We start from the raw sequence: 14,741 nt of genomic DNA, 5'->3' as shown, positions 1-14,741 counted from the left end.
ACTTAATCATTTACTGTACATTTCATTGTATTATCGAAAAGAAGAAGACTCAATAAAAATATTACTTAGTCCCAATTTACATTAGGCGAGTTTACTTGCGGCAATTGTCAGTTTGATGGAGAGAGAGGTGAGGTATATGGTAACCCTTTGCCTCTCAACACCATCTCTCACCCACAAACTGACAATTGCCGCAAGTAAACTCGCCTAATGTAAATTGGGACTTACTTACTTACAAGATAAGACATTTTTTTGCTATCATTCTTCAGTGAATGGCTTTTGAATTTAACATAATGTTATATTACGATATGGTGATATAACATTTTTTTCTTTTATACATTTTTACGTATTTAACCGATCCAATTGACATAGAATTATTCTTGAATAGATCCTTGAATTCATAAATTTCGTTTTTGATACCATTACATGAAATGTTCCTCCTTGGTTGCGATTTTGAATTAACTGCAACCTGTTAAGGGTAATGTTTCTATACAAAGTTTCGTAAACATTTTTTTGTTGCATGCATTTTGTCTAGTCTTAGTTGTATTTATGTCTTTGACACATTTTTCCATAATTTCTAGAGTTGTACAATCTAGTTCATTTGAAAGATCTAGTTCAATAGCTCAGCTCTTTGAACTGAACTAGGTCAATAATCTAGTTCATAGTTCACTGTCCAGTTCAATCATTCGGATCAAAATCGTTCACCGGCTCTTAATCGGTCGTTTGATGAAAACGCATACGTACACCAAATACAAACAAACAAAAGACTAATATAATTTAACTACTCCATAACAAAAATATTACATTTGCATAGTTTTATTGCATTCTTAAAGATTAATTCATTTTAGAAAAAACATCCTTCACTTATAGCTCATTTAGACTAGCCATAAATCCTCGACTGGATTTAATAAATCCAGTACAAATCTCATTGCATTTAGATATACATTTTGGAGGATTTAAATGGCAGTCAGCTGATTTTTGTTCATAGCACAATTACCAAGGTAGATGCATCAGCCCATCTGATCGAATTTGAAACGTAAAAAAAAATTTTTTGTAAATTGAATTCGTCTCAAAAAACATACGTCAAATTAAAAATTTATTGTTTAATACTGAAAATGGTCACACATTATGCTACTAATGCTTAGTAAAGAGCAAATAAAGAATTATTTTATCACAGTTTGCCCATCTAAAATAAATAAACGAATTATTTTATCGTTTAGCCATCGTAAATATTAGTCTTGGTTGATTAAAATCAACTTTGTACATCAAAACAAATTTAATTTTTCCACCTTGTTTACAAATTTTTACATTTTAAATTATTTTTAGTGTAGCAATTCACCGATGCATCTACCTTGTTTCTTGTGCCAGCTTGCAACTTTTTGTATTTTCTAGCAACATGTTGCAAAAAACAGAGTTGTATACGAGGATTTATGCCAGATTTAAAACAAATCCACTCAATACGAGGATTTATTTTTGTATGGGAAATCTGGTAGATTTTTGCTGGATTTAGCAAATAAAACCTGATAATGTGCTAAATCCGGCTAATGATGTCATATCTAAATGGCATATTAGGTGGCTGGCAAAAAATCGTATGTTGTGTGTGTGTGTAGAAATTGTCATTGCAAAAAAGCCTTGTGTGTGTGTTACTTTTTATTTGTTCCCTTTTTTCTATCCAAAATGGCAGATTGAATCTGGATTCGACATATTGTAATATGTTATGTCTCGTATGTTTTTGTAGAATCTTCATTTTCGGACAGCTATTCCATGTACCTTGATCCAAAACATAAACAAAGGCATCCCTTAACATAGACGACGCCGTCACTTTATATATTTGTGAACGACATGTTGAACTAGATTGTGAATCGTTCGTTGATCGTACGGTCACCGACTGATTATAGTTCAGTGAACTATTGAACTATAATGAACTATATCGACTGATCTAGTTCATACGCTCTTTTCAATGAATCGTTCAATTGAACTAGTTCGTTCATGAACTATACAACTCTAATAATTTCCATAATTTGACGTTTCGGTTCAGTTAGGGTACTCTAGATTGAACCCGCAAACCTACATTTACATCAAACAAGATTTAAGATTTACAATTAATAGGTAAAAGTTGGAAACCCCCAAAGAAGACTAAATACCGAATTTTAAGCATCCATATGGTGGAGGGTATAACGGTCTGTATATTAGTATACCCAGAGTGACAACATACATGTGAAAAAGCATACGGTGTAATCAGCGAATTATGCTTGGTTTACATTTACGAAATCCACTCGATTTCAACTGTCAAATCCATAGGTTAAACGTCAAATGAAATCCAGATGAGATTTGCGAACAAATTTTGACGTTTGGTCTAATGGTCCGATTATTGTTATCGATGTACCTTGTTTTTCCACCATGGAATATAATTAAAGGGGAGTACACACTATCAATCAAAAATGACAGCCAACGTACTTTTAGGACATTTTTCCTGCAAATAACAACTTTTATTTAGCGAAAAACCTTTTAAATACAATATATACGGTATTATTTAGATATTACAAAATAAATTTTTCAGTTAGGCTTTGATATTCACGAAATAGACCTCGATGACTGTCAGTTTTGCTTGTCAATGTGTACTATACTTAAGAATAGATTAGGTGTGTTCGTTTACTCAACAATTTGTACAAGTTCAGTAACTTATTTTAATCGGCTAAGGTCTTTTGCATTGTACTGTAGAGTGCACGAACAACATCCAGTAACAATTTGTACAAATTTTGAGTAAACGAACACATATTAAGTAAACAAAATCTAGGATTAAGGACCTTTATGTTTAGTATATAATGACGATGATTATGAAGATAAAGGCAGAGAACCTAAACCGTTTGCAACACTTCTAGTAACATTAAAAAGGGATCTTTTATTTGTGTTGACCAAGATTTGCACTGACAACCAGTTGTGCCTGCAAAACCCAAAACCCTTTAAGAGCTAGTGGCGTTTGTTCCAGAACCTACAAGAAGCTACTATTTTTTACTGCGATAAAAATTTTTCCTTTATGTTATCGGAAGAAATAGTAGAAATTAGTAGATTCTTGCAGTTCTGGAACAGATCAAATATTTTATTAAAAACACTCACAAACTTTATGATGTTATCAATTACAAACAATAACGATACCATCAACTTTAACTTCCATTTCTTACTTTGAATAGTTACAATCATAATTTGTATATATCGATTTTTGTATTTTTGTCGCGGGCTGGGAAAACAGGGCTACGGCTTGAATTCGCCCGAATTCGCCTTTTGGATCACCTTGTTAAATTTGCCTTGTGTCTGCCCACCATGTGGTACAGGCCCGACCGACACACTGCACTTTTTAACTGCTTCACCCAAATCTATATGCCGGAAAAGAGATCAACGCTGAACTTCGGTGTCGTCGGCGCCCTGTTGTTGATGGTTTTTTTCCAACGCTCAACGCCAAACTTCACACAAACGTTGATTCTGTTGTCGTCTTTAGGGGTAGTTTACACTATATGTAAATGTCATATGACACGAAATAAAAACATTCCATATCTACCCACGCAGGCACACAGACGCACAAAGTAAATGGCGTAAGGAAAATCCCCAATATTGCACATATTAGCGACTATATAATGATGGAAAATTTCATGTCATATGACATTTACATATAGTGTAAACTACCCCTTATTAGCACGTTGCATTTGACATTTCTGCTAGAGTCTTTGAAATGTGAGAGCACATTTTGGTCCTTCGAAGAATTTTTGGTCGGTTTTTATTGGCCAATAACTTATGAGTTTTCCAACACTGTTTGATTAGTTCACAGCCCAGCCACGAATCAGTTTGGTTAACGCGGCTCATTCAAACAAATTGGTTGGCATTGCAGACATTTAGAACCTAGCAAAGACATACACCTGTAGTGCCAACGACAGTCGATTTTACACAGAAATGGTACAGGAACTGCTACAGAACTGCAAGAATCTACTAATTCTAAGTACAGTACACATTGTCAGTTTTGAATGACGATTTTTTGCAATTATCGATAACAAAATATTTTGTGGTTGCATGTGCTGCTGTGTTCCAGAACCTGCAAGAGGCTACTATTGTCTGTGTTAAGACACACAAATTTCTCGGGAAAGTAAATTGAGTTTTTGGGAGACAGCGGAGAGGAAAGAGCTCCTCAAAACTCTTTCCTACTTCCTATTGCCTAAAAACTGAATTTACTTTCCCGTGTGTCTAAACACGGACATTTTTTACCACGATAACACTTTTTCCTTTATGTTATCGGAAAAAATGGTAAAAATTGGTAGATTCTTGCAGTACTGGAACAGGCCAATGATGAATGACAAAAATGAACGGCCACGGTTGCTAGCAAGCAACAACAAAGCTGTCATTCAAAACTGACTAAATATTTTTTTTCGATAACATAAAAGAAAAATTGTTATCGTAGTGAAAATTTGCTGATTCTTGCAGGTTCTAGAACAGGCGTATTACTTTAAAGAAAATGCAAGAATTGTTGCTGCAATTAAATACTATTTATTCATTTTTTTGTATTTTTGAAGTCCTTTTTTAATTGGACTTTTTGCTTCGATAATTTCTTTGTTTTTTTTTTTTTTGGATTTTTGGAATTTTTGTAAATTCATTGCTAGTTCACTTATAATACAGTTGTTGTAGGTAAGAATCCATAACGTCGTTTCTAAAAGCTACATTAACAATTTGTCACTGAAATTGTACCGGTTTCCGAATCACAACCATCGCCACCGCCACATCCACTAGTCACAGATGGCGCTGTGTTTCGTTCACGTATACCCAGCCAGGGAAGACGTCGCTCTAATTCTGCACGATATTTTGGATGGCTGGCTGCATAAACCCATGGATCTAAGCAGGATACCAATTTTGCACAACAGCATGGTATCATTGAAGCAAACGGTGTTATCATATAACGATAGTTAAAGGTACCCAATAGCGATATGGTGGCATAGGGGGTCCATGAGAAGACATACATCATATAAATGGTCATGGCTGCCTTGGCAATGCGTATTTCAACACTCATCGAATTTTGATTGGCGGACAACGATTTGATGTTCATTTTCTTGGCCTGATCGGCCAACATTTTTTCATGATCTCGCACATGCAGAAATAGTTTGGTGTAATAAACGCATATTGTAATCATTGGTATGCAATAGGCCCACACAAACATTGATTGGACGAAATAACGGGTCTCATCGTCTTGAGAGAGATAATCAAAGGAACAGCTGGTGAGGAAACCCTCTGGAAGGAAAATGGAAATAACTGTTTATATCAAATATGAATATGAATTTTCCGGTGGCCTAACCTGGTATATAATGTCCCCAGATATGAAATAGTGGTAATACTGAAAATGGTGTGGTCCATAGCCATGTCATAATAATAATTATTATGATTTGTGGGAAGTTCAGGCGACCATCTATGGGATTAGATATGGTTCTGAAAAAGAAATAACGATTTTTTAAAAATTATATTTTACTGATCCCTGAAAAAAAATATTTTTTTAAAATCGCTTTTGAAAAAAATATTTCTTTGAAATACACGTCATTGAAAAAAAATATTTTTTTTTTAATCCACGTTCATGAAATCCAAGTCCTTAAAAAATTATTGCACTTAATAAAATGTTTTTTAAAAATTAGCGCCCTTGAAAATAATATTTTTATCCACGTTCTTGAAAAAAAAAAATATTTTTTTAAAAATACATGTCCTTCAACAAATATTTTTTAAAAAATCCCCATTCAAGAAAATATTATTTAGAAACCCACGTCCTTGAAAAAGTATTTTTAAAATACACATCCTTGGAAAAAATATTTTTTTTTAAAATCCACGTCCTTGAAAAAAATACTTTATAAACTTCCCGCCCTTGAAAAAAATTAAAAATCCACGTCCTTGAATTTTTTAACTAAAAAAATATTTTTTAATAATACACGTCATTGAAAAAAATATTTTTTGAAAATACACGTCCTTCAACAAATATATTTTAAAAAATCTACATTCTAAAAAATATTATTTACAATCCACGTCGTTGAAAAAAATATTTTTTTGCAAATCCACGTTCTTGAAAAAAATAGGTTTTAAAAAACCCACGTAATTGAGAAAATATGTTTAAAATCCAAGTCCTTGGAAAAAATATTTTTTAAAAATTTACGTCCATGACAAATTTTTTTAAACTTGCAAGACCTTCAAAAAAATTAAAAAAAAAAATTAAATCCACGTCCTTGAAAAAAAATAAAAATGCACGTCCTTGAATTTTTTTTTAAATACACGTTCCTAAAAAAATATTTTACAAAAATCTACGTCCTTATTTTTTAAAAATCCAGATCTGTGAAAAACAAAAAATATTTTTTAAAAACAAAATATTTTTTTTTTTTTAAAATACACATCATTTAACAAATATTTTTTAAAAAATCCACATTCTAAAAAGATATTATATGCAAATCCTCGCCGTTAAAACATTTTTTTTACAAATCCATGTCATTGAAAAATGTATTTTAAAAATGCACGTCCTTGAAAAAATATTTTTAAAAAATCAACGTCCTTGAAAAACATTTTTTTTTCAAAAACCACGTCACTGATTTTTTTAAATACACGTCCTTGAAAAAATATTTTTAAAAAATCCACGTCCTTGAAAAACATTTTTTTCAAAAACCACGTAATCGATTTTTTTAAATACACGTCCTTGAAAAAAATATTTTTTGAAAATCCACGTCCTTGGAAATAATATTTTTTAAAAATCGAAGTCCTCGAAAAACAATTTTCAGAATCCAAGTCCTTGAAAAAAGATTTTTTAATAATTCGCGTCCTTGAGAAAAATATTTTTTTAAAAATCCAAGTCCTTAAAAAACATTTTTTTCAGAATCCACGTCATTTAAAAACAATTTTTTTCAGAATCCACGTCCGTGAAAAACAAAAATGTTGTTTAAAAATCAACGTCCTTAAAAAAATATTTTTTTAAAAATCCACGTCCTTAAAAAACTATTTTTTAAATATCCACATCCTTAATAAAATAATTTTTAAAAACCCACGTCCTTGAATAAAATATTTTTCAAAATCACGTCCTTAAAAAAATATTTTTTAAAATTCTTAAAAGTTAAAGTTCTTAAAAAAATATTTTTTTTTAAATTCAAGTCCTTAAAAAATAATTTTTTAAAAATCCACGTCCTTGAAAAACTGTCCTAATTTTTTTTTCAAAAATCAAAGTCATTGAAATTTTTTTTTTTAAATCCACGTCCTTGAAAAGTGTTTTGTTTTTTTTAAATCCACGTCCTTGAAAAGTATTTTTTTTCAAAATCTACGTCCTTGAAAAATATTTTTTAAAAATCCACGTCCTTGAAAAACTATTTCTTAAATTTTTTTTCAAAACTCCAAGTCATTGAAAATATGTTTTTTTAAATCCACATCCTTGAAAAGTATTTTTTTTTTCAAAATCTACGCCCTTGAAAAAAATATTTTTTAAAAATACTCGTCCATGAAAAAAATATTTTTAAAAATACATGTCCCTCAACAAATATTTTTTAAAAAAATCCACATTCCAAAAAATTTAATCCACGTCCCCGAAAAAATTAAAGCAATATTTTTAAAAACCCACGTGTTTGAAATTTTTTAATTCCACGCCCTTCAAAAAAAATTTTAAAAACCCAAAAATATTGTTTAAAAATCAAAGTTCTTGAAAAAAAATCCACGTCTTGAAAAAAATAATTTTTAAAAATCCACGTCTTGAAAAAATATTTTTTAAAAATCCACGTCTTGAAAAAATATTTTTTTAAAATCCACGACTTGAAAAAAATATTTTTTAAAAATCAAAGTTCTTGAAAAAAATATTTTTTTAAAATCCACGTCTTGAAAATGCATTGTTGAAAAATCCACGTCCTTTAAAAAAATATTTTTTAAAAATCCACGTCTTGAAAAAATATTTTTTAAAAATCAAAGTTCTTGAAAAAATTTTTTATAAAAATCCACGTCCTTAAAAAAATATTTTTTTAAAAATCCACGTCCTTGAAAAACTATGTCTTAATTTTTTTTTTTCAAAAATCAAAGTCCTGGAAAAAATATTTTTTTTAAAAATCCACGTCTTTGAAATACGATTTTTTAAAATCCACGCCCTGGAAAAAATATTTTTAAGAAACAAAATATTTTTTTAAAAGCACACATCCTTCAACAAATATTTTTTAAAAAGTCCACATTATAAAAAAGTATTATTTGCAAATCCTCGTAGTTAAAACATCTTTATTACAAATCCACGTCCTTGAAAAAAAAATCATTTTAAAAATTCACGTCCTTGAAAAAACATTTTTTTTAAACTCCACGTCCTTGAAAAAATATTTTTTAAAACTCCACGTCCTTGAAAAAATATTTTTTAAAACTCCACGTCCTTGAAAAAAATAGTTTCTAAATATCCACGTCCTTAAAAAATACCTTTAAGAAATCCACGTCCTTGAAAAAAATATTGTGGAAAAATCCTCGTCTTTGAAAAAAATATTGTGGAAAAATCCACGTCCTTGAAAAAAATATTGTGGAAAAATCCACGTCTTGAAACAAGTATTGTTGAAAAATCCACGTCCTTTAAAAAATACTTTTTAAAAATCCACGTCCTTCAAAAAATAAAGGCATTATTTTTAAAAATCCATGTCTTTGATAATTTTTTGTTTTAAATCCACGTCCTTCAAAAAATATTAAAAAAATTTTAATTTTATTTTTAAGTGTACGTTCTTAATTTTTTCTAGATCCACGTCCTTGAAAAAAATTGTATAAAACTCCACGTCCTTGAAAAAAAATAGTTTTTTAAATATCCACTTCCTTGGAAAAATATTGTCAAAAAATCCACAACCTTCAAAATAAATATTATTTAAAAATCAAAGTCCTGGAAAATATTTTTTAAAAATCCACTTCTTGAAACAAATATTGTTGAAAAATCCAAGTCCTTGAACAAATATTTTTTTTAAAATCCGCGTCCTTATAAAATATTTTTTTAAATCTAAAATATTTTTAAACATCCACGTCCTTGAAAAAATAAAAGCAATATTTTTAAAAATCCACGTCTTTGATAAAACATTTTTTTTAAAATCCCCGTCCTTGAAAAAATATTTTTAAAATCCACGTCCTTGAAAAAATATTAAAAAAATTAAATGCACGTTCTTAATTTTTTTAAATACAATTTCTTAATTATTTTAAATCCACGTCCTTGAAAAAATAATGTTTAAAAACCCTCGTCCTTGAAAAAATATTTTTAAAAAGTCACATCCTTAAAAAATATTTGCTACAAATCCACGCCCTTAAAAAATATTTTTTAAAAAACCCACGTCCTTGAAAAAATATTTTTTTAAAAAATCCTCGTTATTGAAAAAAAAAAAATTTATATAAAGATCCACGTCTTTGAAAAAATCCACGTCCTTGTAAAAAACTTTTTTTTAAATCCACGTGCTTGTAAAAAACTTTTTTTTTAAATCCACGTCCTTGTAAAAAACTTATTTTTTGAAATCCACGTCCTTGTAAAAAATATTTTTTTTGAAATCCACGTCCTTGTAAAAAACATTTTTTTTAATCCACGTCCTTGTAAAAAACTTTTTTTTGAAATCCACGTCCTTGTAAAAACATTTTTTTTTGAAATCCACGTCCTTGTAAAAAACATTTTTTTTAATCCACATCCTTGTAAAAAACATTTTTTTAAATACACGTCCTTGTAAAAAGCATTTTTTTTTAAATCTACGTCCTTGTAAAAAACATTTTTTTTAATCTACGTCCTTGTAAAAAACATTTTTTTTAAATCCACGTCCTTGTAAAAAACATTTTTTTTTAATCCACGTCCTTGTAAAAAACATTTTTTTTAAATCCACGTTTTTGAAAAAATCCACGTCCTTGTAAAAAATAGTTTTTTTAATTCCACGTTCCTGTAAAATATATTCTTAAAAATCCACGTCCTTGAAAAATTGTTTATAACTCCATGTCATTGAAAAATAATTTATAAAAAATATTTTGTTTTAAATCCACGTCCTTGAAAAAATATTTTTTATATATCCACGTCCTTGAAAGAAATATTTTAATAAAAATTCACGTTCTTAAAAAATATACTTTTTTAAACACCACGTTCTCAAAAAAAATATTTTTCGAATATCCACGTCCTAAAGAAAATACTTAACAAAATCCACGTCCTAAAGAAAATACTTAACAAAATCCACGTCCTTGAAAAAAAATATTTCTTAATATCCACGTCCTTAAAAAAATATTTTTGTTAAAAAATCCACGTCCTTGAAAAAAAATATTTCTTAATATCCACGTCCTTAAAAAAATATTTTTGTTAAAAAATCCACGTCCTTGAAAAAAAAAACTGTTTAAAAATCCACGTCCTTGAAAAAAATATTTTTGTTAAAAAATCCACGTCCTTGAAAAAAAATTTGTTTAAAAATCCACGTCCTTGAAAAAATATTTTTAAAAAATTCACGTTTTGCTGGTTATTGAAAAACAAATATTTTTTCTAAATCCACATTTTTTGGTCTTTGAAAAAACAAATATTTTTTACTAAATCCACGTTTTAATGGTCCTTGAAAAAAATTGAAATATTTAAAAATCCACGTCCTTGAAAAAATATTTTTTTAATTATCCAAGTCCTAAAAATAATATTTAAAAAAATCCACGTCCTTGAAAATATTTTTTTTTAAATTCACGTCCTTGAAAATATTTTTTTAAAAATCCACGTCATTTTAAAATTATTATTTTTTAAATCCCCGTCCTTGAAAAAATATTTCTTAAAAATCGACGTCCTTAAATAAATATTTTTAAAAAAATTCACGTTTTGCTGGTCTTTGAAAAACAAATATTTTTCTAAATCCACCTTTTTCTGGTCTTTGTAAAAACAAATATTTTTTCTAAATCCACGTTTTAATGGTCCTTGAAAAAAAATGAAATATATATCCACGTCCTTGAAAAAAAAAATATTTTTTAATATTCACGTCCTAAAGATAATATTAAAAAAATGAAATATATATCCACGTCTTTAAAAAAATATTTTTTGAATATTCACGTCCTAAAGATAATATTTAAAAAATCCCCCTCCTTAAAAAAAATATTTTTAAATAGCCAAGTCCTTGAAAAAAATATTTTTTTTTTTAAATCCACGTTCTTAAAAAATATTGTTTTTTTTAAATCCACGTTCTTAAAAAATATTGTTTTTAAACCCACGTTCTTGAAAAAAATATTGAATATCCACGTCCTTGAAAAAAATATTTTTGTTTAAAAATCCACGTCCTTGAAAAAAACATTTTCGTTGAAAAATACACGTCCTTGAAAAAATATTTTTTAAATAATTCACGTTTCTGGTTGTTGAAAAACAAATATTTTTTCTAAATCCAAATTTTTTTGGTTTTTGAAAAAACAAAATGTTTCTTAAATCCACGTTTTAATGGTCCTTGAAAAAAATATTTTTTGAATATCCACGTCCTAAAGATAATATTTAAAAAACTCCACGTCCTAAAGAAATTGTTTAAAAAAATCACGTCCTTGAAAAAAACTCTTTTTAAATAGCCACGTCCTTAAAAAACATATTTTTTTAAATCCACGTCCTTGAAAAATATTTATTATTAAAAAATTGTTTTTAAAAAATACTCGTCCGTGAAGAAATATTTGTTAAAAACTCACGTCCTTAAAAAGTTTATTTTAAAGTTCACGTCCTTAAAAATATTTTGTAAAATTCACGTCTTTGAAAAATATTTTTTAAAATTCACGTCCTTGAAAATATTTTTTTAAGATTCACTTCCTTGAAAATAATTTTTTAAAAATCCACGACCTTGAAAAAATATTTCTTAAAAATCCACGTCCTTGAACAAATATTCTTAAAAAATTCCCGCTTTGCTGGTCTTTGAAAAACAAATATTTTTTCTAAATCCACCTTTTTCTGGTTTTTGTAAAAACAAATATTTTTTTCTAAATCCACGTTTTTAATGGCCTTGAAAAAAATTGTAATATTTAAAAATCCACGCCCTTGATTTTTTTTAAATCCACGTTTTGTTAATCGTTTAAAAAAATATTTTTTAAAATTCCACCATTTGTTCGTCCTTGAAAAAAATATTTCTGTTTAAAAATCCACTTTTTGTTGTTACTACAAAAATATTTAAAAAACATTGATAAAAAAATAAAAAAATCACGTTTCGTTGGTCCTTGAAAAAATATTTTTTATCTACGTTCTGTTGGGCATGTTTATCGCACCTGTATCTGTCATATGCAATAAAAGCATTTGTAACAGCCGCTCCTTGTCCCGATATACCACCAATCACTGCATAAATATCACAGCCCAAATCACCACCCCAGAAATAACCCATTATAGCATTGATCATATAATGCGGCATATTCAGAGCCATTATCAGGTCAAATATGGCCAGATTTATGATTAGCAAGTTAGATGGGGTACGCAAGTTCTTGGAACTGAAACGGCACATAATTATTGAATTATAAGATGGAATAGGCATGTTTTGAAAACCTACGTAGAAAATATCCACAACACCAAACCATTTCCAAACAGCGAACACAACAGCATAGCCACGAATGCCATAAACAAAAATGCCTGATAATAGATTTGCGGGGCAGGAAAGGAACGCCAATGTTCATGAATCAAATGTTGATATTCCATGGGATAATGCCAACCCAAATTGGGAACTGAATTTGTTGAGGAAAGGGAGGAGCTACTATTGAAGAAAGACACAAATTAATTCCGGAAAGGTGTCAATTTTAGAAATGTTACCCATTTTGATAGTTGATATAAGGTTCTGGACCTATTATCATAAAACTTTCCATTGAATCCATGCGTTTTTATTTTTTGCAAGAAGAATTTATTATTTAGTTTCCCACATTGTTTTTATATCCAAGTTCCAAACGAAATTCCTTTGCAATTCGTAGTTATCCGTTAGTATCCGAAATTCTTCCGTATAGCCACTAACATTAATTCTTTTCCACACTTCTTCTTTTATAGGCGAGCACTCGTGATGATGGCCAGCTGAAATAATTCTTAAGACAATTTTTGTTTGGCGTAAAAGAAATTCCAAGGAGGATTATCTGAATTCTTGTTGAATGAGCAGAAGGTGAGTAGAGAATTATTCAAATGCATTTTTTCTAATACGAGGGAGGGTTCCAAAGGTGTATGTATTGAAATAGATTTGGTTTGAAAAGTTTGGGTTATTTATATGGGGTCGCGTTTTTTAATTCATAAGAATAGTTTTCCAAGATTTTACAATGCGTTATAAATTCACTCCTATGAGCTAAGAAATAGATCTAGGAAAAGGTATATTCCGCCTCAAAGTAGGCAAATCAATTAATCCTAGCGATTTTTTTCTGTAACATATTTAAATTTGAAGTATAGATGTCGTTACAATATCACTGCCTTCCTGTAGCATTCTACGTTTCGTTGATCCTTGATTTTCTTTAAATATTTACATCGTTAAAAATATTGAAAACATTGTTTTTAAAAATCCACGTTTTGATGGTCCTTGAATAAATTTTTGTTTAAAAAACCACGTTTTGACGGTCCTTGAAAACATTTTTGTTTAAAAATCCATGTTTTGATGGTCCTTGCAAAAATATTTGTTTAAAAATCCACGTTTTGATGGTCCTTGAAAAAATGTTTGTTTAAAAATCCACGTTTTGATGGTCCTTGAAAAAATGTTTGTTTAAAAATCCACGTTTTGATGGTCCTTGAAAAAATTTTGTTTAAAAATCCACGTTTTGATGGTCCTTGAAAAAATTTTTGTTTAAAAATGCACGTTTTGATGGTCCTTAAAAAAATTTTGTTTAAAAAATCTACGTTTTGATAGCCCTTGAAAAAATTTTTGTTTAAAAATCCACGTTTTGATGGTCCTTGAAAAAATGTTTGTTTAAAAACCAACGTTTTGATGGTCCTTGAAAAAAATTTTGTTTAAAAATCCACGTTTTGATGGTCCTTGAGAAATTGTTTGTTTAAAAATTCACGTTTTGATGGTTCTTGAAAAAATGTTTGTTTAAAAATCCACGTTTTGATGGTCCTTGAAAAAATGTTTGTTTAAAAACCAACGTTTTGATGGTCCATGAAAAAATTTTGTTTAAAAATCGACGTTTTGATGGTCTTTGAAAAATTTTTTTTTAAGAATCCACGTTTTGATGGTCCTTGAAATTTTTTTTTAAAAATCCACGTTTTGAAGGTCGTTGAAAAAAATTTTTGTTTAAAAATCCACGTTTGATGGTCCTTGAAAAAAATAGTTTTTTAAAAATCCGCGTTTTAATGGTCGTCGAATTTTGATGGTCATTGAAAAAAATATTTTTTAAAAATCCACGTTTTGATGGTCTTTGAAAACATATCTTTAAAATATTCACGTTTTAATGGCCGTCGAAAAAAAAAAATATTTTTTTTAAATCCACGTTTTGATGGTCTTTCAAGAAAATATTTTTTTTTTAAATCCACGTTTTGATGGTTTTTGAAAAAAATATTTTTTTTAAAAACCCATGTTTTAATGGTCGTCGAAAAAAAAAATTTTAAATATCCACGTTTTGATGGTCCGTGAAAAATATTTTTGAAATACCCCCGATTTGATGGTAGTTGAAAAAATATGTTTTAAAAATTTAGGTTTTGATGGTCGTTAAAAAAATATTTTTTTTAAAATTTATATTTTGATGGTCCTTGCAAAAAAGTATAAGCTTGAAATAATATTTAAAAAAATCCACGCCTTGGATGGTTGCTTGAAATAATATTTAAAAAAATCCAC

At 28.7% G+C, this 14,741-nt stretch overlaps 1 protein-coding gene across 1 annotated transcript; it reads right to left on the bottom strand.

Moving 5' to 3' along the window:
- Positions 1-4,507: 4,507 nt before the first annotated feature.
- Positions 4,508-12,947, bottom strand: LOC141393772 (opsin Rh5-like). Its single transcript, XM_073967229.1, has 5 exons — positions 12,752-12,947; positions 12,495-12,692; positions 12,220-12,435; positions 5,330-5,460; positions 4,508-5,265 (listed from the first exon to the last, which is right to left on the bottom strand). Exons 1-5 carry the CDS (start codon positions 12,811-12,813, stop codon positions 4,703-4,705), a joined length of 1,170 nt encoding a protein of 389 aa, XP_073823330.1. The 5' UTR covers positions 12,814-12,947; the 3' UTR covers positions 4,508-4,702.
- Between the last annotated feature and the right edge of the window lie 1,794 nt (positions 12,948-14,741).

The sequence above is a fragment of the Musca autumnalis genome, unplaced genomic scaffold (genome assembly GCF_047663935.1).
Source record: "Musca autumnalis isolate F117 unplaced genomic scaffold, ASM4766393v1 scaffold_2, whole genome shotgun sequence".
Classification (NCBI taxonomy): domain Eukaryota; kingdom Metazoa; phylum Arthropoda; class Insecta; order Diptera; family Muscidae; genus Musca; species Musca autumnalis.
Note: the sequence above shows the minus strand (reverse complement) of the source record. Positions and strands in the feature narration are given on the sequence as shown.